General features: G+C 35.1%; 2 protein-coding genes across 6 annotated transcripts; both read left to right on the top strand.

Annotated features, from left to right (window-relative positions):
• Positions 1–1,991: 1,991 nt before the first annotated feature.
• Positions 1,992–3,213, top strand: LOC132172784 (zinc finger protein 3-like). Its single transcript, XM_059584357.1, has 2 exons — positions 1,992–2,262; positions 2,603–3,213. The coding sequence occupies exons 1-2, from the start codon at positions 1,992–1,994 to the stop codon at positions 3,211–3,213; spliced, it is 882 nt and encodes a 293-aa protein (XP_059440340.1).
• Positions 3,214–10,831: 7,618 nt separating this feature from the next.
• Positions 10,832–24,863, top strand: LOC132170271 (mediator of RNA polymerase II transcription subunit 15a-like). 5 transcript variants are annotated; one of them, XM_059581215.1, is made up of 13 exons: positions 10,832–10,949; positions 11,755–11,804; positions 12,470–12,582; positions 14,990–15,101; positions 15,741–15,855; positions 16,430–17,494; positions 18,811–18,881; positions 19,627–19,710; positions 19,850–21,205; positions 21,311–21,646; positions 22,797–22,991; positions 23,087–23,175; positions 24,427–24,863. In XM_059581215.1, exons 3-13 carry the CDS (start codon positions 12,518–12,520, stop codon positions 24,632–24,634), a joined length of 3,696 nt encoding a protein of 1,231 aa, XP_059437198.1. In that variant the 5' UTR covers positions 10,832–10,949; positions 11,755–11,804; positions 12,470–12,517; the 3' UTR covers positions 24,635–24,863. The 5 variants fall into 5 exon arrangements, 4 of the variants coding, with proteins under 4 accessions (XP_059437198.1, XP_059437190.1, XP_059437182.1 ...); XM_059581207.1 differs by having other exon boundaries at positions 10,832–10,974; XM_059581199.1 differs by lacking the exon at positions 11,755–11,804.
• Positions 24,864–25,139: the final 276 nt, after the last annotated feature.

Here is a 25,139-nt window from a genome sequence, read left to right as displayed (position 1 = left end):
GGTTGTTTTTGAAATGATTAAAGATTACTGAAGTAATGTTTAAACACGACGATTCAAGGCAAAGATAAAGAATCCTAAAACAAGTGAATTAGTTTTCAGTTTTTAAAGGTAAAGAAAAAATTGTAGGAAACTGTGAGAGCGACTCCGAGCGGGTGGGCCTCCTACTAGGACAAGAAATTAAGATATCAGGGTGCTCTTACAGCCGGCCCCTTGCACAATTCTAGGGGGTAGAAGAAATTTCAATAATCCTCAAGTGTTGTAGGGAATCTTGATCAGACAATTACCTTAATCGGAACATGAAATGATTAAGTAGATGATGAAATCATAGCAAAATTAATAGAGTACGTAGAGATCTGGAAATTGCTTAGCTTTGAATTTCTTACGAAATTTGTGAAGTGTTTGAAGCATGAATCAAGTCTTATCCAAAATGATTTCATATTCACATTCTTTCTCTACGTTTGTGAAGAAGCTTTTATAGTATGAGCAGCTCGATGGGTAGATTGTTGCCACTAATTTTGCTGGCTGGTTTTGCTGTTATATTTATGTATATATATATCATATAATTAATGATTACCCAATAATTATCATATAGTTCCTACATATTTATATTTATTTATTTTTCAAGCTAATTATGAAGCTCTCCAAATAACATGATTAATAGAGGTTAACCATTAATGTTCAGTTTTATTTATTTATTTATAATAAAAATATATACATTTAATTATGGATTTGATAGTGATCTCTGTCCTCTGATTGACATAGAATTTAAGATGAGACTTTAATTAGCACAAAGAAAATATGTAATCTAAGAGTGAGATTGTTCAAATAATTAAAAGTTATTGAGTAACGTGCATTAATATAAAAATTTATACCAATTATATATTGTAATTTGAACCTGACCCTATATATGTATTTATATTAAAAAAATCTCTTTTTTTTTTTTTTTGTATGCCATCTCATTTTGATTATAAATTTAATTAAGATAATTAAAGGCAAAGGTGTTGAAATTTATTTTCAATCACACCAAAGAAGAGGGAAGAAAATCAAAGCATAAAAGTTTAGGGATGTTTAAGTGTCAAATGAACTAGACTTCTAGAATATTAGGTGCTTCCAAAAGTTTTTGCCAAAATGAATGTCCAAATAATTTTGACAGCAATTGAATAAATAAGTAATGAAAAATATTATTTAGTAGACTGCTATACGAGTTTTATATGACCGGAATGGTGTGGCATTAAGGGAAATCAACCCTTAATTTCTATGTTTACAAGCCAAATGTTGATTTTCATTGCCACGTCATTCCAACTGTATAACAATCATATTACAATCTACTAAATAACATTAATACTATAACCAGAACCAAGCGGAACAGATAATTTTGCCAGTACTTGAATAGATAACTGAGATAAGTAATGATGCTATTTAGTATTTGTTATACGACTCCCTTACAACTTTAATGACCTGTCAGTGAAAATTAGCCATTAAATTTTCTTTTTACAAGCTCTTGGTTATTCAAAAATTGATTTTTACTGTCATATCATCCCAATTGTCTATGACATCATATTACACTCATATATATATATTTTTTTTTTGAACTGAAACCGGAACCAAGCCAAACCCTTTTCTTTTTATGCATATATATATACTCCTATAGCTACCAACCTTCCTTCCATTTTGAAAAGTACATAATAAATACTCGATGTACTCATTATGGAAGTTTGCCCTAATTGAGTAACAGCCTGTTCACAATGTACTTCAATATATATATATTTGGAATAAAGTTTGAGACAAAATCTCAGGCCAGCTTAGTCATCACAGTTCAATCTTTTTGCTAATATAATGCATGTAATAACTGCACAATGTGATTTGTTTCCATATACATAGGATATTGCATTTACTCATCAACCCTAAATATAAAGAACATCCTTGTCCTTCATCCTCTCCTCAAACCCCCCAAACAAAAAAAAAAACATTTAACCTTAATTTGTTTTCCCATGGATGCACACGGCCGCTCTGAAACATGCCCATCCGAGGCCTCCAGCATCTCCGCAGCCGCCTCCGAAGGACCCGACGATCATCATCCGCTCAAAGAAGGTTTCGAGAAGAAGATGATGAAAGTGAAAGACAAAGTTGTTAAAGGCTCGGAATTAGTAGCTGATCAACCACAGCATGTGTTGCTGGATTTGAAGCTTTCCAACGATGATTCCAACCGTGCAGGCACATCCACAAATATGGAGCTCAATCTTTTCAACTCCATTAATGCAGGTTTTTCTTCTTCTTCTTCTTCTCTGTTAAATGCCATGTCACGTCTGGGCTTAAACTTTTCCTTAATAAGTAAGCCTTAACACCTTGATTGTTTAATTGAGATGAGACGTGGACGATGAATACAATATTCAAACTCAGAATCTTTGTTCTGATAATATGTTAAGACCTTAGCTTGTTTGGAAGATTATGTTGGAAAATAGAGTTTTTGCCTATATAAAAAGCGTAAAATAATTTTTAGAAAAATCCCTTTCAAGTTTTTTCCAAAACCGCTTTTTTTAGAGTAAAAAAAAAATAATAATTGAATCTAATAATTGAATTTATATTTTTTTGGTGGGAGCAGATGATAGCGCTCGTGAAAAGAAGTCAGATCAGCCTAGGGTTTTTTCATGCAACTTCTGCAAGAGGGAGTTCTCGACGTCGCAAGCACTTGGAGGGCATCAAAACGCACACAAACAAGAGCGTGCGTTGGCTAAACGACGTCAAGGGATGGATATGGATGCTTTTCAACACCAAAACTTTCCTTACTACCATCCATATTCAAGCATCTCCACACACTCTCTCTACGGATCTTTCAACAGATCTCTTGGCGTTCGGGTTGAGTCCATGGTTCACAAGCCTTCGAGCTACCCGTGGCGGTTCGGCGGCCACAGCGGGTGGTCGAGGCAGTCACTAATGAGCCCGCAATCGTCGGTTGATCGGCTGAGGTTGGAGGGTTATCAGGCACATAACATTAATGGTGGTGTGTTAGCAGGGAGTACTACTTCTTCTTCAAGATTGATTCAGGAAAGTGGTGCACTTTTTCGAAATATTGGTGGATCTTCTGCCAAAATCATGGCTGAAATTAGGGCAACTAGTAGTAGTAGTGATTACCTTCCCCGAGAGGAGCTGCCGGAAAGTGATCATTGTGCCGATGCTCCAGTGGCCGGACTCGATTTGTCATTAAAGCTTTAATCATGCATAATTACGTTCTAGTTAATTTAGAGTACATTACAAATAATATTGTGATTTTTAAATTAATTCTTAGATGTATCTTTTAAATTTTTCTTTGATTCAATTCAGTATTGAACTTCAGATTGATGTAAATAAATAAAATTGCCGTTATTGATACACTCTTTGTTCTAATTTTCAATTTTGAATTACTTCATATGCTACCCTTAAATTTTTATTTTTTATTTTTTTAAAAAAAATTTGTTGTCGCATGATTTATATGACGTCATATCATTTAAAATTTAAATTTAGAGTAAGAGTAATTATATTTAATAGATTCATGTACAACTGTCATACAACTATAAATGACATGAGAGTAAAAACTAATCCTTAATTAATAACTTTTTTACCAGTACTGATCAAATGGTTGAAGCATTATATATTATAGTACTCCATGCCACACGGCTCATTTAGTAGCGCCCGTCAGACTTTGTTAAAAAAATATGCCACATCAGCCCAATATGATGATAATTTCGGTAATGCTACATACTACATTATTATCGCACTACCACCGTTAGATCAACCATTTTATTTTATTTTTTAAAAATCCAATAATAAATTGGAAATATTGTCAAGTCAATATATAATATGGGATACTAATATAATATATAAAATTATTCAATATTTAATTTAAGCCATAAAATGGATCAAATTCATAAGTCCTATCCTCTTTTGGGTTGGTTGATATATGTTTTTGTTTTGGGAGATTGAATTTATATGGAAAAATACAGGCATGAAAAAACTTTCACGTGGTTAATTAATTTGAGTAAAGCACAAGTCAACTCTCACTATTTTAGGGTTTGTACGGAGTACGTGCTTAATTTTGAAAGATACTACAATTAATATATGTTTGTAAAACTGATTTTTCCATTGATGGTCTGAGATAATATCTCATGCATGCACTCAATTTATTGCAATAAATTTATAACTTGAATCTTGGCCATTCAATGTAAATCAGTCCAAGGATACATGCATATGTCTTCCAACAGACATATGTTAATTTAATAGACTGAGTTGAAAGAAAACTTTGTTCGGCTTTAAAAAGTTTAGAGCGTGTGAGCTTTTTAGGGGAAAAAAAAAATCATTTTCAAACTTGTGATTTGACCCTTTTTAGAGTAAAAAAAGCTAAGGGTTCGTTTGGGAGTGCGGTTTTTAAAAAATAATCTGCGTTTTTAAACTAAATTGCAATTTTTGAGTGTTTGGGATTGCGATTTTAAAAATGCAAATTTTAAAATCGTGAAAAAATTCGCGATTTCTATAAGCTGATTAGGGGGTGTTTATTTGAAAATGTGCGAATTTAAACCAAAATCACGATTTCGCTTAAAACAATATTTGGCGCAATATTTATCTATTTGGCCATAAAACCGCAATTATATGCTAATGTTATCCAAACACTCAATTGATAAAAAAAAAAAAAAATACTTCTTAACATGTTTTACCAAAATGTCTATGCGATTTTAAAAAAGTAGTGATTTCAAAAACGCAATTTTAAAAATTACACTTATTGAAATCGCACTCCCAAACGGACCCTAAGAACGACCAATTTTTACTTTGCACAACTTTTCATGTACTAAAAAATATTTTTTTTAAGTTCCTTATCGCAAATCGCAATCTCAAACAGACTATAAACCTTTGTTTTGTTTCTACGGCATGATTCAAAGGAAAATTTGATGGAAAATTTAATTTAATTTTTTTTAAAAATTTGTTTGGAAACAGTGAATCCATAGATGGATATAGTTTTGAAGGTGACAATTAGACTTCTTAGCTTTCCTTTTTTTCTTTATTTTTTTGTTTTGGAAAAAATGGGGTAATTAGTAAAAATTACAGCAATATTGCTATCCAGCCTAGTAATTAATATGAATATGCCGCAATGGGAAAGTGGCATACTGGCATATTATCAAGAATTTCAAACTAATTTGGCTTAATTAAATTTAATCACATCCGTTACTAGGAAAAAAAATTTAAAAAAATCATTATGAATATAGGTGGGGGATTGCTGGCCGCTTCCTTCTTCTCCCTATATATTCACGTGATTAATTAATTAATTAATTAATTTAGAAGTGATGGAAAAATAGTTGGAAAAGGAAAGAAATCTGATGAGGAAGCTGTGAGAAAGAGTACTGTTTACATTAGAGATCTTCTTGTTCTTGTTGTTTGCTTGTTTCTACAGAAAAAAAGTTACACACGTTTACAGCTGTAACTAATAAATCAAGAAGCTCTTAATTACCATAATAATCAAAATTACTTACCTTTAATTATTACAAAACAAGCCTCAGCTTATATCTTCTTATGCTTAGTTTTTTCAACTGTCCATATATATTTAATTTTACTTTATCTATTTCTAATAACAAATTGAAATTAAATTTCTTGTATTTTTATTTTTTATTTTATTTTAATATATAGTACCTAAGCCAAATCTGAGCATCTCGAGTATTATTTATAAACTAGGTTTTTAGTTAAATTTAGCTATTTTGTTAACTTTTCTTGCTCCAACAGATACTGTAAAATACTACTGCTACAGTGAACTTTCATATTTACAAATTACTGCAGTAACTTGTAAGTAATATTTTATTATATTTTATCTTTCTTTATATTTTTTTAATCTTTTCTCTTTCCTTCTTTCTTTATCTCTTTTTATGGGGAAGACAAGGAAATGATAAAAAATTAATAAAATAATACTGAAAAATAATATTTAATTAGAGTAGATAGTTAAAGTAAATGTTCTTGTTGGAGTGTGTAGTGAAAAACTAGTAGCTAAAATGAAAAAAAAAAAAAAAAAAAAAGGTTGTATTTTGAGTAGTAAAATGAAAACTCTTGCTGGAGATGCTCTAATGATCATATGCTCTCTTTAAGGTAGTTTGAATAAAGAAATGCTAAATACTAAAAATTCTATATTCATTTAACACGGCTTGTGACACTTTGAAAGTGTGATATCTAGCAATACTCATACTATATATGTTGTTTAAAAGAATATCATAGGTGGTATGATTCTAAGGCAAAAACATATTAAATTTTGTTTAACAAAAAGATGGAATATGGATTGCCTTATTTTATGTACTTTTTTGAATTTATGGATTTTGAGGTGAGATTTCACAACTTAGAAATTCATAACATTGGTTTTACTTATTTGGATAAGTAAGAAAGCTACTTTGGATAATGCGTGAAATTTTGAATTTGAAAATTTCAATTATTGTTCCATATTCAAATTCCATGAAACATGTCATACTTATATTCACCACCCCCAGTAGTGACCCAAATAATTAATTAAGCTTATGACATTTTAATTATAAGGTTAATTGGACTTTGGGTCACTAGGATCACATGGAGGGGCATTTTTGGAATTTTGGATCTTGGAGTTACAGTAGACGAACACTCATGTGGGGACCATACACGAGCGCTCGCCTGATGGCCATACATGAACGCTAGTGTGGGGACAAGGCCAAGCACTCGTTGACCTCTTTTGGACCGCTGGTTTTTACCTGCACGTGTCACTTGCAACTCTGACCCCTCTGAGCTACGGTACACGAACGCTCGACCCTGTAGTACACTGAGTGCTCGCACCTTTTCAGAGATTCTCCTGCTACGCCTTAAAATCATTTTTGGCCTGTTATGAACAGTACACGAGCGTGCGCCTCTTCCAGATATTTACCGTTTTGCCCTCAGCCTCTTCCCCTATAAATAACACCAACCCCATTCGAATTTTCTCACCTTTAGAGCTTGGGGAAACCCTGTTGGTTTAGTTTTGTGAGTGTTGTGAGGTTTTGTGAGCTTTTGGTGAGAAAGGAGGCCTTACTTGGAGGATTTAGCGTGTGGAGTTAATCTTTACCCTTTCATTGAGTTATTAGTTGATTCTTGCTTAGTAATTTATTAAGGCTTTGATTTGTTTAGTTGTTCGTTCCATTAGATGTAACCATGTTATTAGAAGGCATCATGTTGGTTAGGAGTTGTTAGAACCCTTTTTGGCCTTAGGACTAGTCGGAGGAAGGCTCGGGAAGCACTTGGGTCAAATGAGATTCTACTTGAACCTCACTGGATGAACACTCGTCCCTAGGTCGAGCACTCGACCAATTTCATTCAAGGAATGACCTTTTTGGCCGAGTACCCAACGATCCCTTTTTTTGAGTTTAGGGTTTGTTTTAGTGGACTTAGGACTAATTGGAGGTTTTCTACAAATTTGGAGAGCCTAGGACTTTTGGAGGAGTACTTGGAGAATTTATTCGACCCGGGTGAGTACAAACTCACAGGGATGCTTGTTGTTACTTTTCTCGCATTGCACGTCTATATATATATAACATACATATTTTGCAACTCTCATGAAATACATTTTTGAACTACTGTGAACTCTCTTTCATGAAAACGTATATTGATTAATAAGATAATGATAAGACTTGTGAAACCATGCATGTAAAAGACGAATAAGATTAATTGTATCATATGATATGGTACACTGGTACGTGCGGGATAACGGTCATGGGCTTACTATACATGTTAACTTTATGGTCAAATGTATGTGTGTGAGGGCTTTGGATCCAATAGTTTCGTGACCAGTCGCAGTCATTCCCTAATGGGTGGTTACTACATGACGTACATCATTAATAGTATGGGCCATCCGAGGTCGGACTCGGTCGTGCCACTAATGTTATGGACGGTAGCGTACAATTTTGAGGCACCAGTATTGTATTATAGGTTCTTTGGGACAGTGCCAACCCTGCTGAGAAGGAGTAATATCTCGGGTAGACCATACGGTTGAACTATAACTGCTACTCATGATTATAAGCATATATTATATCTATATTACATCCATGATAAACTGTCATCTCATAATGTTGCATGTGCTTTATAAACAACTGAATTCAACTTTTAATGATGGGTGCGTCATGTGCGTTTATACTCACTAAGTCGTCGAACTTACCCTTGTATTATTTTTATTTTTTTCTCCATATGTACAACTATGTTGTTATAGATAGTTTAGCAGAAGATGGATATCGCAAAGCATCCGGTTATTATGGATGATTCGATTCAAGAGATGCTTGAGAACTTATTGCAAGCTTTGGCGAGTACTTATGGTAACTAGTACTTTTGAGTTATGTTATAAACTTAAGAGCTTTGATGAATGTTTGCTTTTTAAGGTATAGAATGGATCCCTTGTAAAGATGATATGTATAGTGAAATTTCAGCTACTTTGATGATTCTTGGTAGATGCTCTGGTTGTAATGGTTAATGTTTATACAATTTTAATACTTTCCCCTGCTTAGTATCCTCTCTTTTCGAGGAGTAGAGGTCCCTGAGTATTGCCCCTCAAGGGATAAGACTGGGAGACGAATCGTGAAATTAATTACCAATTAATTAATTTCTGGGGCGTTACACCCCCCGTCCCTCTCTCATATCCCAAAACCTATGATTGACTCATTTACCGCCACAACCATGTATTAGTGTCGGAAAATTAAGGAAGTTGGTGACCTCATGACAGGGGAGCCAATGACTGAAGTCTTGTTTAGTAAGTTCCGACTCGCACGAAAGGCGTAACGATTTGGCCACGGTCTCATATAGAGACTTTGTAAAATAAATATATTTGTGAAGATGCTGAGTAATGCTATACATAGAACCTTTATTTCCTTTTTATCCTCTCAAATTTTGATATGCCTTTTAAAATCATCGTTGGATCAAAATCTAAAAGTAATTAATTTCAAATCCAATAGTGATATTAAAAGTCACATCACCTTTAAGAGATAAAAGATGAATAAAAGTTGTGCGTATAGTGTTTCTTTTTATATTTTCCTTACAATTCACCATAACTATTCATATTGCCATTGTTGTCATGGTCGCTACCAATACTATTTGTTGCATGCTATCACTATCGTTACTATTGTAACCGTCACCTCTGCCATTTGTCATTGTCACTGCGAACACTATTGTGGCGTGCTATTACTATCACTACTACTATAACCGTCACCTCTGCCATCTGTCAGTGTCACTGCCAACACTATTGTTGCATGCTATTACTATCGCCACGAACGTAACCGTCACCTCTGCCATTTGTCAGTGTCATTGCCAACACTATTTTTGCATGCTATCACTATCGCCACGACTGTAACCGTCACCTCTGTCATTATTGTCATTGTCACTGCCACCAATATTGTTGCATGCTATAACTATCGCTACTATTGTAACTGTCACCCGTCACCATTGGCACTATTATCGTCATCTTCTGCCATTAATAACTACCACCATAATCACCGCTACCTCTAGTTGTTTTGATCGTGCGCTCGTAGCACCATTATCTCTTCCATCATTAAATTATAGATTGTCATCATTAATTATTTCTGTAATCGGGTAATTGATAGAGTATTTGAACTAATTTCTTTATGTAAATCATCAAAATAATGAAAAATTGAATTTGTAGGATTGAAATTCCTATAAATTAAATACTAGACTGTTGAAATTAGCTTCTTATTCTTTTTCAAATTTTTTCTTAAACACAACCTTGTTGAAAAAACACTATTACATGATAAGATTTTTCTAGTGTCTAATTTATTCATTAAACGTTGTTCCATGGAAGTAAATACTAAAGGAATAATTAAAAATGGTCAATTTTGCATTGCGAAATGATAAAAATAGTAGGTGAATTCATTATTTAATTTGTGTGGAACCCACATGAGTTTACAAATCCAATGATTAATCCATTAGGTTTGCAAAAAGAGATAGTTAAAAGATGATTGAAAGAATGATGTATAACATGTCTCTTTTGCATTAGAGTAGTTCAATTTTATTTATATATTATTATTATTATTTTTTTGTGAAGGTGGTATTGATTTTTTTTTTTTTTAATTTAAAGGAAAATTGATTAATGAAAATCATAAAGAAAATTAGTAAATTAATTATTATCATCTATTTCATATACAGTAACAAAGTGATTGCACTTACATATAGTAATTTGTAAGCTCTTGAACATAGTAAGAACAATATTTTACTCATAGTTACCAAATATTAGTTTGGGAATAAAAGCAAATGACAAGGTAGTTAGTAGAGTATATAAGTGTTTTTTTTTTTTTTTTTCAAAAAAAAGAAAAAAATACAAAATTAGTCAATGCAGTTTACCTGATTTACAATTAGTTACGTGTAATATCAAAATGAATTTAGAAGTCCCTAAAGTATGTTAAAAAAAAAAAAAATTTAACATATTCCGTTAGTGTGACACTGGCTTAAATATGACAATTGTCACAAATTTATTAGCTCGGACGTTTCACGCTATCAGAATCTGGTAATTCAATTAACGAAATTTGACTATGTGGACTAAATTGTTTTTTTAGCATACTTCAGATATCTTTGAGTTCATTTTAATATCATGTTGAGTTAATTATAAATCAGGTAAACCAAGTAGATTAATTTTACATTTTTTTTTTTTTTTGGAGTGGAGGGGAGGGGGGGGCTTCATTTGTTATAAGTTTATTGATCTGTATTTTTTTTATTAAAATACAGTGGGCCCGGCCAGGCTCGGAATTTAAACCCCCCTTAACGCTCGCGGGAATATATCGCTATATATGCATAGAAAGTATCTTCGCTTTCCGCGTCACTGAGAAACGGAACCAAAAGACACTCGGCGACTCGGCTACTGAGATTCCTTGGCTCGCAAGAATTCACCGATTCCATCAGAATTCAGAAACCCTAAACGCCTTCGCTTTTTTTCGTTCGATTGATCAGTTCTCTCTCTCTTTCTTTCTCTCAGTGAGTTTTGTTTTTGTTTTTTACTCTATTGGCTGTGATTGAATTTAGTTGAAACTGGCGATTTATTGTTTTTTCAATGAAGTTAGGTTTAGAGGCCGAGAGTGTATGGGTTTGATGGTTGATCATGTCTATGATTGCCTGCTCTGTTTGGTTCTTATAAAAATTTGTCTTATTTATAAATACACGCATAAACAAGAAATTCAAGAAATTATATTGGCCAAGAAAGAAAAATTCACATAGTTAAAAATTTTTTGGCCCAAAAAAAATTAATGGGAGTTTCCTTATAATCTTGAGCGTTGGGGTTTGGAATTTTTATCTTTGTAATTATGGCTTAGAAAATTGTTATCATGGAGTTTCCATCTTTGTAATGATAACTTAGAAACTTTGTTGTCATTTGCCTTTAGAATGAGAATTTGTGAAGGAACTTGGAAGACCTACTGACAGATATTCAATTCCGGAGTTGGTAGTTGCAGGGGCGAAACTAGGATTCAGAACTGGGGGGTTAAATTAGAGAAAAAAATTATTTAACTTAAAAAGTTTGAGAAGTTTGGGGAGCCATAGTTGGCAAAATGCAATCTCTGACTTATTGTTTAGGGAAATTTTGATGATGATGCTGTGTCCTGGCCTTTCGTGCCAGAATTTTCCCTTCACGGGCAATTGGGTTGCAATTTAAGGCAATTGGCCATGCATATATAAGATACATGAAAAAGATGCACTGTACTTAATCTTATTGTGTGCGGAATCTTTGGTTAATTGGTTTAATTCTATTTCCAATCATAGGGAGGTCAACATGATTATGCTTGAGCAGGATATAATTCAAATTGTGTAAGGTACTAATGTTTTTTGATAGCATTGAAGATTCTTCTTCTGACTGTTTTCTATTTGAATTACATTTATTTGTGTAATGGAAGATAGGAGAATGTCTCACATGAAACAAAAATGTAATTTTCTTGTTGCAAATTAATCATAAGTCGTTTGATGTTTGGGACTATTTCTCTCTCTCTCTGAGTGTGTGTTAGATAAACAAAGGAAAACTGCCAAGGGGGTGCAACCCAAGTATACAAGAAGTGTGGAAGAGAAAAACGCCTCAGCGAAAAGGAAAAAAAGAGATATCAAAATTATAGAATCACTAAACCAGTGAGAGAGTAGAATAATAGTGCATATACTGCTAGCAGCAAATATGCTTTAAAATGAAGCATTGGAATGCTTCTCCTTTATGCTTTGTCTAGAAGCACCCTAGCAAAGGAGTAGCTCATGAACCTCTAAAATATGGTTTCTACGCAAACTGCTATACCAACTTGAGAGTTGCCTAAAAAGCTGACCAAGGAAAAACCAGAGATACCACAAATAAAGAAATCGTCAATCTGTGTAATCCTATTCTCTTCATTAGTTGCACAAAATTATTTCTATACTTTGACTTGCACTGCTGCACAATGTCTAACTTTATGATGTCCGCGAGCTCTTGGAAAGTTTTGATGATGCCTTTTTTGTTCAGAATTTTGTGGATATCAGCAGTTGGAGATTTTTTCAAGCTTTAAGAAACATGGAAGCCAGTGATTGGAGAGCTAAACTATTACCACGATCTCGAGAAAAGATCGTGGTCAAGATGTAAGTAAGATTACATGATTTCAGTTTTGAATTGATTTGGTTGTTTGAAATAACTTAGATTATGTGTGTCAATTTTCTATTGATACTCTTAAAAAAAAGAAAATATAAAAAAAGGGGAAAAGTATACATACCCCCCTCAAATTAACACCTGATTTTTCCCTATGAATTAAAGATTTCATCAATGTCCCTTACAAACTATCAAAAATTTGTAGTCAACCCGTTTGTCCGGCAAAAAGAAAAAAATTACCCAATTTTTTTTTAATAAGACAAAAATACATCTATAAATTGTAAAAAAAAAAAAAAAATTTAAGCAAATTTTTTTTTTTTTTTCTTAAAAAAAGGGTGGAAGAAGGGGTGGCTGAAACCACCCCCCAAAGACCAGGAGGTGGTTTGGCTACCTCCAATTTTTTTAAAGCCCCCAAATAGCCAAGGGGTAGTTCGGCCAATCCCTTCGGTCATATCTGGGGGTGGCCGGCCACCCCTATATGGCAAAAAAAAAAAAATAGAGGTCGGCCACTCAGATATGGGTGAAGGAAGTGGTTGAAACCATCCTTGGGCCATTCTTCATGCCTTTTTTTAAAATGTTATTTTGTCAATTTGGATACAATGCAAATTTTTGGTAGTTTGGGGGGACATTGATGCAATCTTTAGTTTTTTGGGGGGGGGAGACCTTGCAAATTGAGTGTTAGCATGAGTAGGGTATGTGTACTATTTCCCTTTTAAAAAAAAAAAAACTAGAGCCATTTATTGGCAAGTATTCTTGATTCAAAAGGTTATCAAGTAATTTGTAATTAGGGAAACTAAACTTACCCCTCTTCCAATTACCACCCAATTTATAATGTTTCCCCCAAACTTTAAAAAGTTGTTATGTCCCTCCCCAACTATCTAGCCTTTACACTTAGGTTAGGGTTTTTTGTTAAATCCAATAGAAATGGGGCACATGCAATACACGTGACATAAAATGTCTATTATACCCCCTATCATATGCATGACAATACAATTATGCCCTTGATTTTTAATTAAAAAAAAAAAAAAAAAACATTTGCTGGCCATGGTGACCAACAACCAAATTGGGGAACGCATGGCTAGACCGTGGGTGTGGAGACCCATGTTAGGCCGCAAGTCCGAAGGAGACGCACGACTAGGCTGTGGGTCTAGAGGAGACCCATGTCCTGCCACCTGAGTAACAAAAGAAAGGTCTTGGGAGGAGACCCACTGTTTTTTTTTTTTTTTTTGAATTTTTTATTTGATGCAGGGGTATTATTGTTATTTTGAGTATGTGTATCGCACGTGACCCATTTCTGTCGGATTTAACAAAAAATCCTAACAGAGGGAGGCTAATTGTAAGGGTTAGGTAGTTTGGGGGGACATTGCAAATTGGGTGGCAATTTAAGGGGGTAAATGTAGTTTTCCCTTGTTATTATTTGGAGGCCTTCTTCTACTATGGAAGTATGTCCGGTGTGATTTCTCATATTTAGTAGATCTTGCTTGTTTTTACTTGAAAGAAATGATTTTTAGGTAGAATATGAAATAAAGGGTGAAAAGAATTGCATGATTCAAGTCTCTAATCTTGGAATAATGACATGATTGAAACTAATCTATATTAATTCTTTGTTAATGTGTGACTTATTCTTGCATGAGATCCTGCATTTTTTACCTTTCTTGTAATGACTTATAGAAAACGCTAACTACATCTGTGCTATCACTCCAAAAGGACTAGTCATTTTGGAGCTCTCCTAGAATCCCTTATAAAACATAGTCTCATCTAATAAGCAACCAATGTGAGACTTAGTATCCATGAGCGCCTTTATAATTTACCCTCTATGTGGGCTATTCATCTTCCCAATGTGAGACTAAAGTGTTACAATCTCCTCCTTAAATCCCTAACGTCCTCGTTAGGGCTCACGCCATGCAGTGCCTCAACGCCACATATTGTTTCTAGGTTAATCTGGTACCATTTGTAATGATTTAGGGGAAGCGTTAGCCACACTTGCGCTGTAACTTCAAAAGAACCAGTCAATTTAGGGCTCTCTAAAAATCACTTATAAAGTCCAATATTACCTAGTAAGGAACCAATGCGAGACTTTGTATCTATGAGCACCTTTAGAATTTACCCATTCTCTATGGGCTATTTATCTTCTCAATGTGGGATGGAGGTGTTACAAAAACAGTATGTAACTTACGTTTTGGACAATATATGAATCTTGGACAATTTAAGTTGACTGATGGACTTAAATGTTACAAAATTGATAAAGAATGCTGTAAAGTCTAATGATGATGTCACTTGATATTATATTTAAGGAATCTAGTTTGTTTATAATTTTAAAGTTACTTTCTTTTTGATAACTTCTTCTTGCTAGCATGGCCGATCATTTATTAATGCTTGGATATTTATTTACACATGCAGCATTGACACATTAAAGAAGTGTGTTCCATCTTCTAAGATAAATGATTTAGCTGGTATTAAGAAACTTGCTGAGAGTTTTGAGGAGATGATTTATGCAGCTGCCAAAGATGAGGTATGTTGATCACACGAATGGAATATTATTCCATAATCTACATTTGCAGCATTTGCTTTTGTCCTTTTATCTATTTTAACTCAACTGAACTCAAGAATGCCTTTTAGGTTCTCTCTTGAGGGTGCTTTTTTGGCAATTGCTACATGTGTGGTCATATTCTCTATTAAATTAGAAGTCAACCTTCCCTGTTAGATTCACATCCTTGCAATTTCAATATGTAATATCACCTTCAATTGGGCCAATCATTGGTTATTAGTGCACATTGCCTTATCTAAAAACTTTTGTATCTTAGTCTCAAACTCTTGTGACCCATACTTGAATGATGAGAGAAAATAGCATGTTGATTGTCTTTCATCCATCTCTAATGTAGAATCTTGATCCTAACTTCATCTCATCATCCCAACATGGATTGGCACTCAATCTCAACAGTCTTATTTTAGTTATCTCATAATATGTACACCAAGATTCTCTAAAAGCAAGCACCGACTTGCTTGCAAATTCATCTCTGTGTTCTTTATGATTTTTTTTCTAGGATTTATGTAGTTTTCATACAAAAGAATGTAAAGAAACTTGTTTTTCACTTCAGTATTAGGCGTTCCTGTTCGAGAAATATAAATACTGCTTGATATCCACTTTCAGGATGATTATAAAAGGAAGATAGCAGTGAAGATGATAAGTGTAAGAGGGCAATCATCCCGGACTGTTGTGCCTAATTCTTCACAATCGAGGCCCTCCTGTTCTGGTGAAACACGAGGTAAACATGACTTTGATTTAATCTACAGTGCATTACTTTTCCAACTTCACCAACTTACAATATTTAGTCTTCTGTCTTCACTGTTGACATGGATTTGCGTGTACTTTGTTTTCTTTTATTGCATTCAGGCTTTTATCTGGAGTGTTATGTACTGGTCTTGTAACATTATCTTCTGTCCCTTGTTCCAAATATTTAAACCTGGCCAAACATACTTCAGATCTTAGATTTTTTTTTTCTTCTTTCTCTTTCACCATTAGTTTCTTCCAAATAATCTTTAGCAATAGTTTATGATTAATTGATTTTAATATTTTTGCCACTCTATACAATTATTCTTGACAATGTTAAAATATGTTATAGAAAATGTGTGAAAAGGAATCGATCTTTTTACTCAAATGTGATTCTTGTAGTGTTGACAATTACTCCAACTAACTCTAATTTGGAAATTTTCTATAAACAAGTTTTTGAATCCTTCTTTTGTCAGTGGCGCAAACTTCTCTGAATATATGGATAGCTTGTTTATTTCTTTGCTTTTCTTGAATTTTGATTCATTTACTCTTTATTTTTTTTGGTGTAGAATCTCATGGTATCCAGTCCCAAGTGGACAAGCATAGGCAATCACTTAATCCTCATTCCACCAATCAGTCTCAACATCAGTTGTCACTGAATGCTGAGAATAATGTTGCATCTTCTGGAATTTATGCCAGCATACGATATGCACAGCCTCCTCTCAGTGATTTAACTGTAACTGCTATGCCAAATGTTGTCACTAAAGTTTCCAACTTGCGGACTACCTCTGGCATTTCACAGAATTCAGTTGGAAATTCAGTGGGACAAGGGATGTATTCTGGTCTTTCTCCCAATAACCCGATACAGGTTCAAGGAAGACAACGTTCACTGCAGGTGGCTACCCAACAGAACCACCAGCAGCCTCAGAAGTTACTACAGGATTCTTTTCAGCTGCAACAACAACCCCTTAAACAGGATTATATTGCACCCTCACAATCATCTGCAGTTTCTGACCATCTACAGAGTCAGCAGTCTTCCTGTCAACAGTCATCACAGCCTCTGCTCATGAAACATCCACAAACAGTTGTAAGACAACTGCAACCAACACAACAGGTTCCTGTTACTCATCAAAATGAATCACCAATGCTGGGCAAGCCACTGTTGCCTTCACATCAGCAACCACAACTAATGAAGAAAAATATGGCTGCTACCAGTATGACACAGAATCGGTTGATTGGGAAACAAAGTAGTGCCCCTTACTCGCTGCAGCAGCGGCAAGGGTTACCATGCCTGCAGAAAAACTCTCAAAACTTGCAGCAGGAGCATTCGCAAGGCCAGCAAAACAACACACATCAGCAGCAGTTGGCCGGACGAAGTAATTTTTCTGTACTACAGCAGCAAAAGCAGCTGCTTGGGAAACAATGTGATAATTTGAGTATGCGTCAAACTCATGTTGCAATGGAGGGGCAAACCCAACAGACAGCTTCAGCTTCAGCTTCGTTGTCAACTCAAGGGCAACAATTACAACCACCACTTCCAGAGAGGCAATTGATATCTCAATCACAGCCAGAAAAGGTACAACGGCTGCCAAATCCATCACAACAAGATGGAATGGAAAATTTTCAAAGATCAGGTATGTTAATGCATGTAATTGGACAGGAAGAAATTTTTTCTAATTCAATGAAAATCTAGACAATAAAAATAAAAAACCTTTTCAGACGTTTCATCAAGTATATGCTGCAGTTGTGCGATTCTGCATTATGCTTGTGCATCTCTGTATTCTTTTGTGGTTCTCTTGTCGTAACAATTCAATGCAGTTTCAAATGACAGTAGCACTGAATTGTCAAACTGTTGGCTCTACTTATGTTATGTGGTGATGATAGTTGAATTAATTATTGAATTAGGAAGCTGTTGCATGTTTGTGCTAGAAAGCGGGAGTGGAATTCGGAAAATATACTCTTTCTATGTTGCCAGTATTACGTTACACCTTAATATGGGTTGTTTGCTATCTAATAGGAGAGCTGATTCATTTGGGTTCCAATATTTCTTTGTCAAATATGGTATTCAGAGATGAGGTTTAAACTACTTTGATGCTGGACAAGAACAGGAAACCCCTACTGTTAGGACAAACATAAATTAGTATGTCATGCTGATTCTGGTCAAATCACAAGAAGTAGGAAAATGTGAGTGTTGTTGTTTCAACACAGAGATGTTGGACATGGCAACCACTAATAGGTAGATGCAGTGCATGTGAATTTTTAATAGATGTGTCCTACAAATCATAATTGAAAGGAAAATAGGAGTTTGCCCATGCTTCAAATGTTTATCTTCCCGGAAATAAAGACCTGGGCCATTACATCAAAGCATAAGTACCTCTGTTGTTTAACTTCATTGGCTAAGTCAGGTTGTTCTCCTTTTGCATTTGCAGCATGGTTTGAATTTGTGCACATTTTAGACAATTTGATATAATTTTGAATCTTTATATAATTCTTGTTTTCTTATGGATCACTAGTCTCTCATGCTTCTGGTTCTTCACATATCACAGTTAAAACATTTGACTGCTTGTCCAACAAACTACTAAATCTTCATGAATGTGCTTACCGGCTTCTGGGTAGTGTGGGTGCGTTAAATGATTTTAATTTTTTAACCTTATACTTTTACATGTATGAATGAAACAATGAAAATTTTGCTTTTGTTGATGTGAAAATTGCTAGATTTTTCATAGAAGTTGGATTCTAATATAGTATAGATTCTCATGGAGAGATCGTCTGAAGAGAAGTTGCTCTCTTTTGGATCTTTTATCTCATTCTGAATGTAATTTCATTTGAAAGCAGTTTGTCTGAGTTAAACAACATCAGCAATGTTTCTTTACCTTTTCTTTTCACTATTGGTTTATAAGATTTACTTTCAGTAGATAGGTGCATTAAAATTTCTCTATGCTTTTCGTAGGAGCACTGAATCCCAGATCTGAAAAAACGTTTGCAAATATTGGTGATTGGCAAGAGGAGATTTATCAGAAGGTAATGTCTTCTAAATACCTTGCTTCGCCAGTGGATTTCTCTCCCCTTGAACTTTTTATAAGTAAGCATTCGTTGTGGCTATGCAAATAAAGAAAAGAATTCGTTGTGATGTGAATAAAATTAATAAAGAAAAGAATTTTACACTAGATATGTAAAATTTATGTGTTCTGGTTAATTTGATAGCACAAACAAGTGCCAAGCATTCTGAAACTAAGCTTTCCATGTAAGCTAATAATTTTTTTGGAAAAGACTCAATGCAGTTACGACAATTTAATTTTGATTCCAAAGTCAATATTGTAACTAAGAAATCATTTCATTCAAAATTAGACATGTCTGTGAAGACACAGAGTACTTACAAAATGTAAGTCATTCTGCCTTGGAAGACTAATTTTCAGCATCTTTCCTTGCCAAAACCTTGATTGCTACAACATGCATGTTACCTTCTCATTTGCGATTGTTATGTTTTAATGATGATAGCGCAATTGCTTGTTCTTCTCTCTGAGTGTGTGTATGTCCGTGTGTCTTTGTGTGTTTGTTTCTGTTGGAATTGTTAACATTGCAACATTTTCTATTGTGTGCAAAAATTAAATAGTAAAGAAGCTGGTATAAATGTGTTTTTTTATATTCTGTTGATACAATCATTATCCGTTGATGGATACATATATATAAGTATTCTTGTTAGATTATGACAAGCTGAAGAGCAGAAGCCTTGAATCATTATTTTTCCAATAAATTTACTTTGCAGGTTGAAGGTCTGAAAATCAGGTATTTAAAACAGCTTAATGGGATTTGGCAGACATTAACTAATAGACTCCAGCAGGTCCAGCAGGTATGCTACTACTTAGACTCATGCTTATAAATTTTTCTACTTTAATCAATTATACGTTTGCCATGTTATTACTCTAAATTTTTTACACTATAGTGATTCCTTATTTTATTTTGTGTTATATTGTCGCTCTTTTTTCCAGCACGGTTCTGTTCCTCAACAACCAAAGACAGACCAAATAGAAAAACTTATTCTTGTGTTGAATCAAATTATAGCGTTCCTAAATGTGTCCAAAAGCAAGATTACACCTGCTCATGGTGAGCACTTGGGTTTACTTGAAAAGAAGATAGGTTTTGTTCTTCATTCGACTGGAAAGAAGTCTGTTTCTTCATCACAGCAAGGAAAACTTTATCCTGACGTGAAGTCTGTGCAACAGTTGCCACAGCCACAAACTCAGACATCTCAAGTGCAACGACTTGAAGATCAAAAGATACCACAACTGCAATCTACCGTGTCACAGCAGAATTACTCACCAAGCTTGCAGCATGAATCTAAGTCTCCTTTATCTGAGCCTGGAACCTTGCAGCAAAACATGATGCATTCAATAGAGCATTTGACAATTTCAGAAAAAGAAAATTCAGTGAAAGTAATGCAGCAAGTTGCCAAGGGATCCTTAAGAAGTCCTGCGAGCATTCCCAATCAAGCAAATTTTAACACCTTAATGTCAATAAGCCACATGAATGTGTCACAGTCAAGTGTGACTCCTCTTGAGTTGAGCTCTGATACATTTCAAAACATGCATCTGAAACAAAGAAGAGATAATCTGGATGTACTAACTCAAAAGCCTAAGCAGGAATTTCAAAAGCACAAAACACAGCACCAATTGGTACATCAGAATCGCCAAATATTGCAGCGGCAGCAGGCTGCAAAGCCACAGGCCGAGGAAAACAAACAGAATCAGTTGAATGATGTAAATGGTTTGAAAGTGGGATTAGGGATGAGTGTCAAGGAGCCACATCATCAGAAAAATGCAGTAAACGACTCAAGAGTAAAACGAGGGAGGGGTGTTAAATCAGGACTTATTTTGCAACATCAGTCAGGTGGCTTGCCCTCAGTGTATAATTCTCAGCATTCAAACTCAGGAGCTTCATTTCCAATTTCTTCACCCAAAGTCTCCTGTTCTCCATTAGCTCAGCATTCTCCTCAGATTGATTTGCAGAATCTGCCAACACCTCTTACAAAAGCTGGAAGCCATTTCCATACTGCAAACTCTACCTCTGCCATACCTTCATCCTCCTTGATTCAATCCTCTATGTCAGGGAGTTGTGGGAAGCTTACTTCTGATACTTCGTCACTACCAGATGCTGAAAATACTGGACATTGTGGGCCCAGTTCAGAAGGACCAGCCTCATCACTTGTCATCTGCACTCCTGGGATTTCAGCCTCGCCATTTCTTGAGGAGTCCAGTGCTCTGGATGGCATTGATTGTAAAATGTCTACAATAATTTCTGATGAGCCGAGTGTAGCTGAGCAGCCTCTTCAGCGCTTAATTAATGTGGTTAGTTTAAACTGTTAAGTTCCTCGTTAAATACTTTTGCTTTACATTTTCTTTACAAAATCTGAATACATATGAAGAAGTCCTAATATCATGTTCAAATATCAGGTGAGCTCGATCTCATCCCAAGCATTTAGTGCTTCTATTACTGACATTGGATCTGTAATGTGTCTGTCTGATTGGATATCAAGTTCACCGCCAGCTAATGGATCTAGTGCTTCAATTGGTGAGGATTTGACTAAGTCTTGTTTGGAACCAAGATATTTAATTAGGCAGAATGATTCTTATGAAACAAGAAAAATGAAGCGGTTATTAAGTGCAATGTCCTTGAATATTTACCCAACAAATGGCGGCATACATGATGGCTACAGAAGGTGGATTGACATGGAGGAGCCCGAGTTGGAGTCATCTACAACATCTAGTACCAAAAGGCCCAGGATTGAGGTAGTGTAGCTGCTTTGGTGGTTTTCAATCGAAACTAGAAGATACTATTGCATATCTTTTAGTACCATGATTTCATGAATGCAGTTTGAAGAGTGTCCATAACATGGCCCAAAGCTTTTCGGTATCCAAAACTCTTTCTATATTGGAAACATCCTCCTCAATCTTACTGTTGGAAAAGTGAAAAGATTTTTAAATTCAGTCCTTTGACTACATAGAGTCATGATTCTTATAAATTACAACATCCATCAGTTTACTTTGTAGGTACCTTTTGTCTGTCCAAGCTGCCTTATTACCTCTCTTTGGGGATCCAGACATCTCAGTTTCGGTTGAAAGAATCAAAATGTTGTGAATATGACGTAGTTATTGATGTTCTAAGAGCATCCAACCTAAAAGCTCAAGCTATCAATGTATGAGTTTGAGCTCGCCATTCATAACTTTTCTTCTGTCTTCTGGTTCCTGTTCATCTTTTTCTTTAAATTAAGTTGTTCAGAAAGATTTCTATTTTGCTTTAAATTAAAAATTTAAAAGAAAAGAAAGGGGAGAAAAAAGGGAAGAGCAAGTGTTGGTCACTTTGTTTTGGATGGCCTTTGATCTTTCAATTTTTGCTTCCGAAGGCTCTGCTGAATGGTTTCTTATCCTTATCATTTGAGCCTAGATCCAAATGGTCATAGTCCTGATCTGCATGGGAATGGGAAAGTTGTATTCGAGTATTAGGTTGAAATTTGAAGAAATTTAAATAGCCTTTGAATTTGGTGTTTGGAACCTGTAATTTTCATGCAATTGCTCAAAACTCTATCCCTCTGAGCTGACAGGCTAAAAATTAGTAATTTCTTTTTCTTTTTCAACTTTTGAAATTGTATCTTTTAAATCTTTCTCTTGGTAATAGTTTGTCTGGTTTCTTGCGCCTTACAATTAAAAATCAACTTTGCTGATTTTCATATTTACAGGATCTCGTGTGTGGGGATTCAATGCTTACCTATTAATTATGAATCATGTTCTGGCCATTATAGCAGATATTTTTTTATATGATTTATAAATTAAATCATATTTATTTATTTGTAAAATTAGCTTCCTTCTTTGAACAGTTTGAACAATGAGTCACAAAGTCCCTTTTATTTCGACGCAAGAAGTAATGTATCCCATTTTGCAGGCCAAGCATGCTCTGTCAGAAGAAATTAGGGAAATAAACCAGCAACTGATAGACACTGTGGTAGTTATTAGTGATGAAGATACCATTCCAACTGCAGCTGCAACTGAAGGTGGTGAAGGTACCATTGTCAAGTGTTCCTTTAGTGCTGTGGCCATCAGTCCAAACTTTAAGTCACAGCTGGTTTCGGCTCAGATGGTAGTTTCCAAACATTCCAGTCGAAATGTTTTTCATAAACTATATGCGTTACCTTTCTACTCCTTGTATTGACTCTGTGTTTTATGGGTATGCAGTCGCCAATTCAGCCATTAAGATTGCTTGTTCCCACAAATTATCCATATACTTCTCCCATACTCCTAGATGAAAGGCTATTGGATGCCAGGTGAGAGAACAGACCTTGTTATTTCCATTTTATATATGCAGACTATTTTTGGAAAAGTGATGGGCACTATGCCATCAACTCTAACAACCGCCCATTCACTATGCTAATTTACTAATTTTTAGTCAATGAGCAGCAGAAGAGTGGAGTGGGTGATTCCATCATACTGAAGGGCTATTGTAATATGTGACACCCTAGAAAGTTAGTTCTACATTGCAAAGATGAGTTGCCACATGGAGTGGGTGATGTATAAAGGAGCTCATGGGTGCTAAGTCCCATGTTGGTTCCTTATTAGATGAGATTGAACTTTCTAAGTAATTTTATGGAGCTCCAATTGTAACTTGGCTAATCGTTTTGGAGTGATAGCACAGATATAGCTAGTCATTTATTTGGGTTGTAGCAAATGATATCAAAGTTAGGTTAGTAACATCACGTGGCACAATGAATCCCGACAAGGATGCTAGGAATTTGAGTGGGAGAGATTAGGAAACCCCAGAAAGTTACTATCACGTTGGTTCTTTATTAGGTGAGACTGAAATTTATTTGTGATTTAGGGAGCTTTAATTGCAACTTGACTAATGCTTTTGGAGTGATAAAGCATATGTGGCTAGCGCATTCTTTGGATGATTACAAACAGTATTGGAGTAGCCTAGTAAGACCATGTCGTTTTGAAGGGCCACGACCCATTGGCTTTGACGAGGACATCAAGGATTTAAGTGGGGGAGATTGTGACACCTTAGAAAGTTCCCACTTTGGGAAGATGAATTGTTCGCATGAAGTGGGTGGATTATGAAGGTGCTAATGAGTGCTAAGTCTCACATCGGTTCCTTATTAGGTGATATTGGACTTTATATGTGACTATAGAGTTCCAATTGTAACTTGACTAGTTATTTTGGAGTGATAGCGCAATGTGGATAACGCTCATTGAATTGTTACAAATGATATCATAGCAACTTGGCAATACCATGTGGCACTGAGGCATTGTATGGTGTGAGCCTTGACGAAGACATCAAGAATTTGAGTGGGAGAGATTGTGACACCTCATAAAGTTAGTTCCACATTGAGAAAATGAATTGCCTGCAAGAAGTGGGTGAATTATAAAGAAGCTCATGAGTGTTTAATATTGCCATGAAAATTCATCCAAGCATTCACACTTTTAGTCTTTTTCCTGTCAGCACATGAAAATTATTCTATTTATGTTTCTTTCATTTGAAGTTTGGTGATCGATCCCCCTCTTCTTGGTTGCTTTGACAGAGAGGATCCCCAGGATCTTTCAGTGAAGGTAAAGTCAAAGCTCAACTTGTCTCTCAGAAGCCTGCTGGAGCCCTTGTCTCTTGAGAGGATAATAATGACGTGGGATTTCTGTGCCCGATCAGTTCTCTCTGAGTATGCACAGCAGAATGGTGGAGGGAGCTTCAGTTCAAAATATGGAACTTGGGAGAACTGTCTCAGTGCTGCTTGAATCATTTTGCAAGATCCCTGTTTATATGCATGGAGTCAGAGGTGATGGATTAAGCTTTATCTGCCAATTGTATAGGCTGCTGTGATGCTTGTAAATGCTTTTTCATTATGTAATTAACCATCGACATTGCTTAGCACGGTGGAAATCTACTGAGGTTTCAAGACATAATAATCTGCTGGCCTATAAAGAGCTGAGGGAAGTCAAGCTTAGTCCTTTTGTTTTGAGCTTTACTAAATCTTCAGAATTGGTTCACTAATGTCTTTTTTGTTTAATGCTTTCGAGATTATTGGGAAGTTTAATCAACCCTATCAAATAGGCAAATCCAAAGTGGCAATTATAAAGATAGGGAGATCTTGGATACTTGAACAAATTAGTGTGACATGCAAAGTCAATAATCTAGGATGCAAAAACCTTGGTGAAGAAATTTTATTTAAACTAAAGGAATTTGTTTCAACGCATTTATAAAACTAAAACTGCAATATGTTTTTTAACTTGTGAGAAACAC

This window comes from Corylus avellana, chromosome ca1 (assembly GCF_901000735.1).
Source record: "Corylus avellana chromosome ca1, CavTom2PMs-1.0".
Classification (NCBI taxonomy): domain Eukaryota; kingdom Viridiplantae; phylum Streptophyta; class Magnoliopsida; order Fagales; family Betulaceae; genus Corylus; species Corylus avellana.
This window is presented reverse-complemented; position numbering and strand designations above follow the sequence as displayed.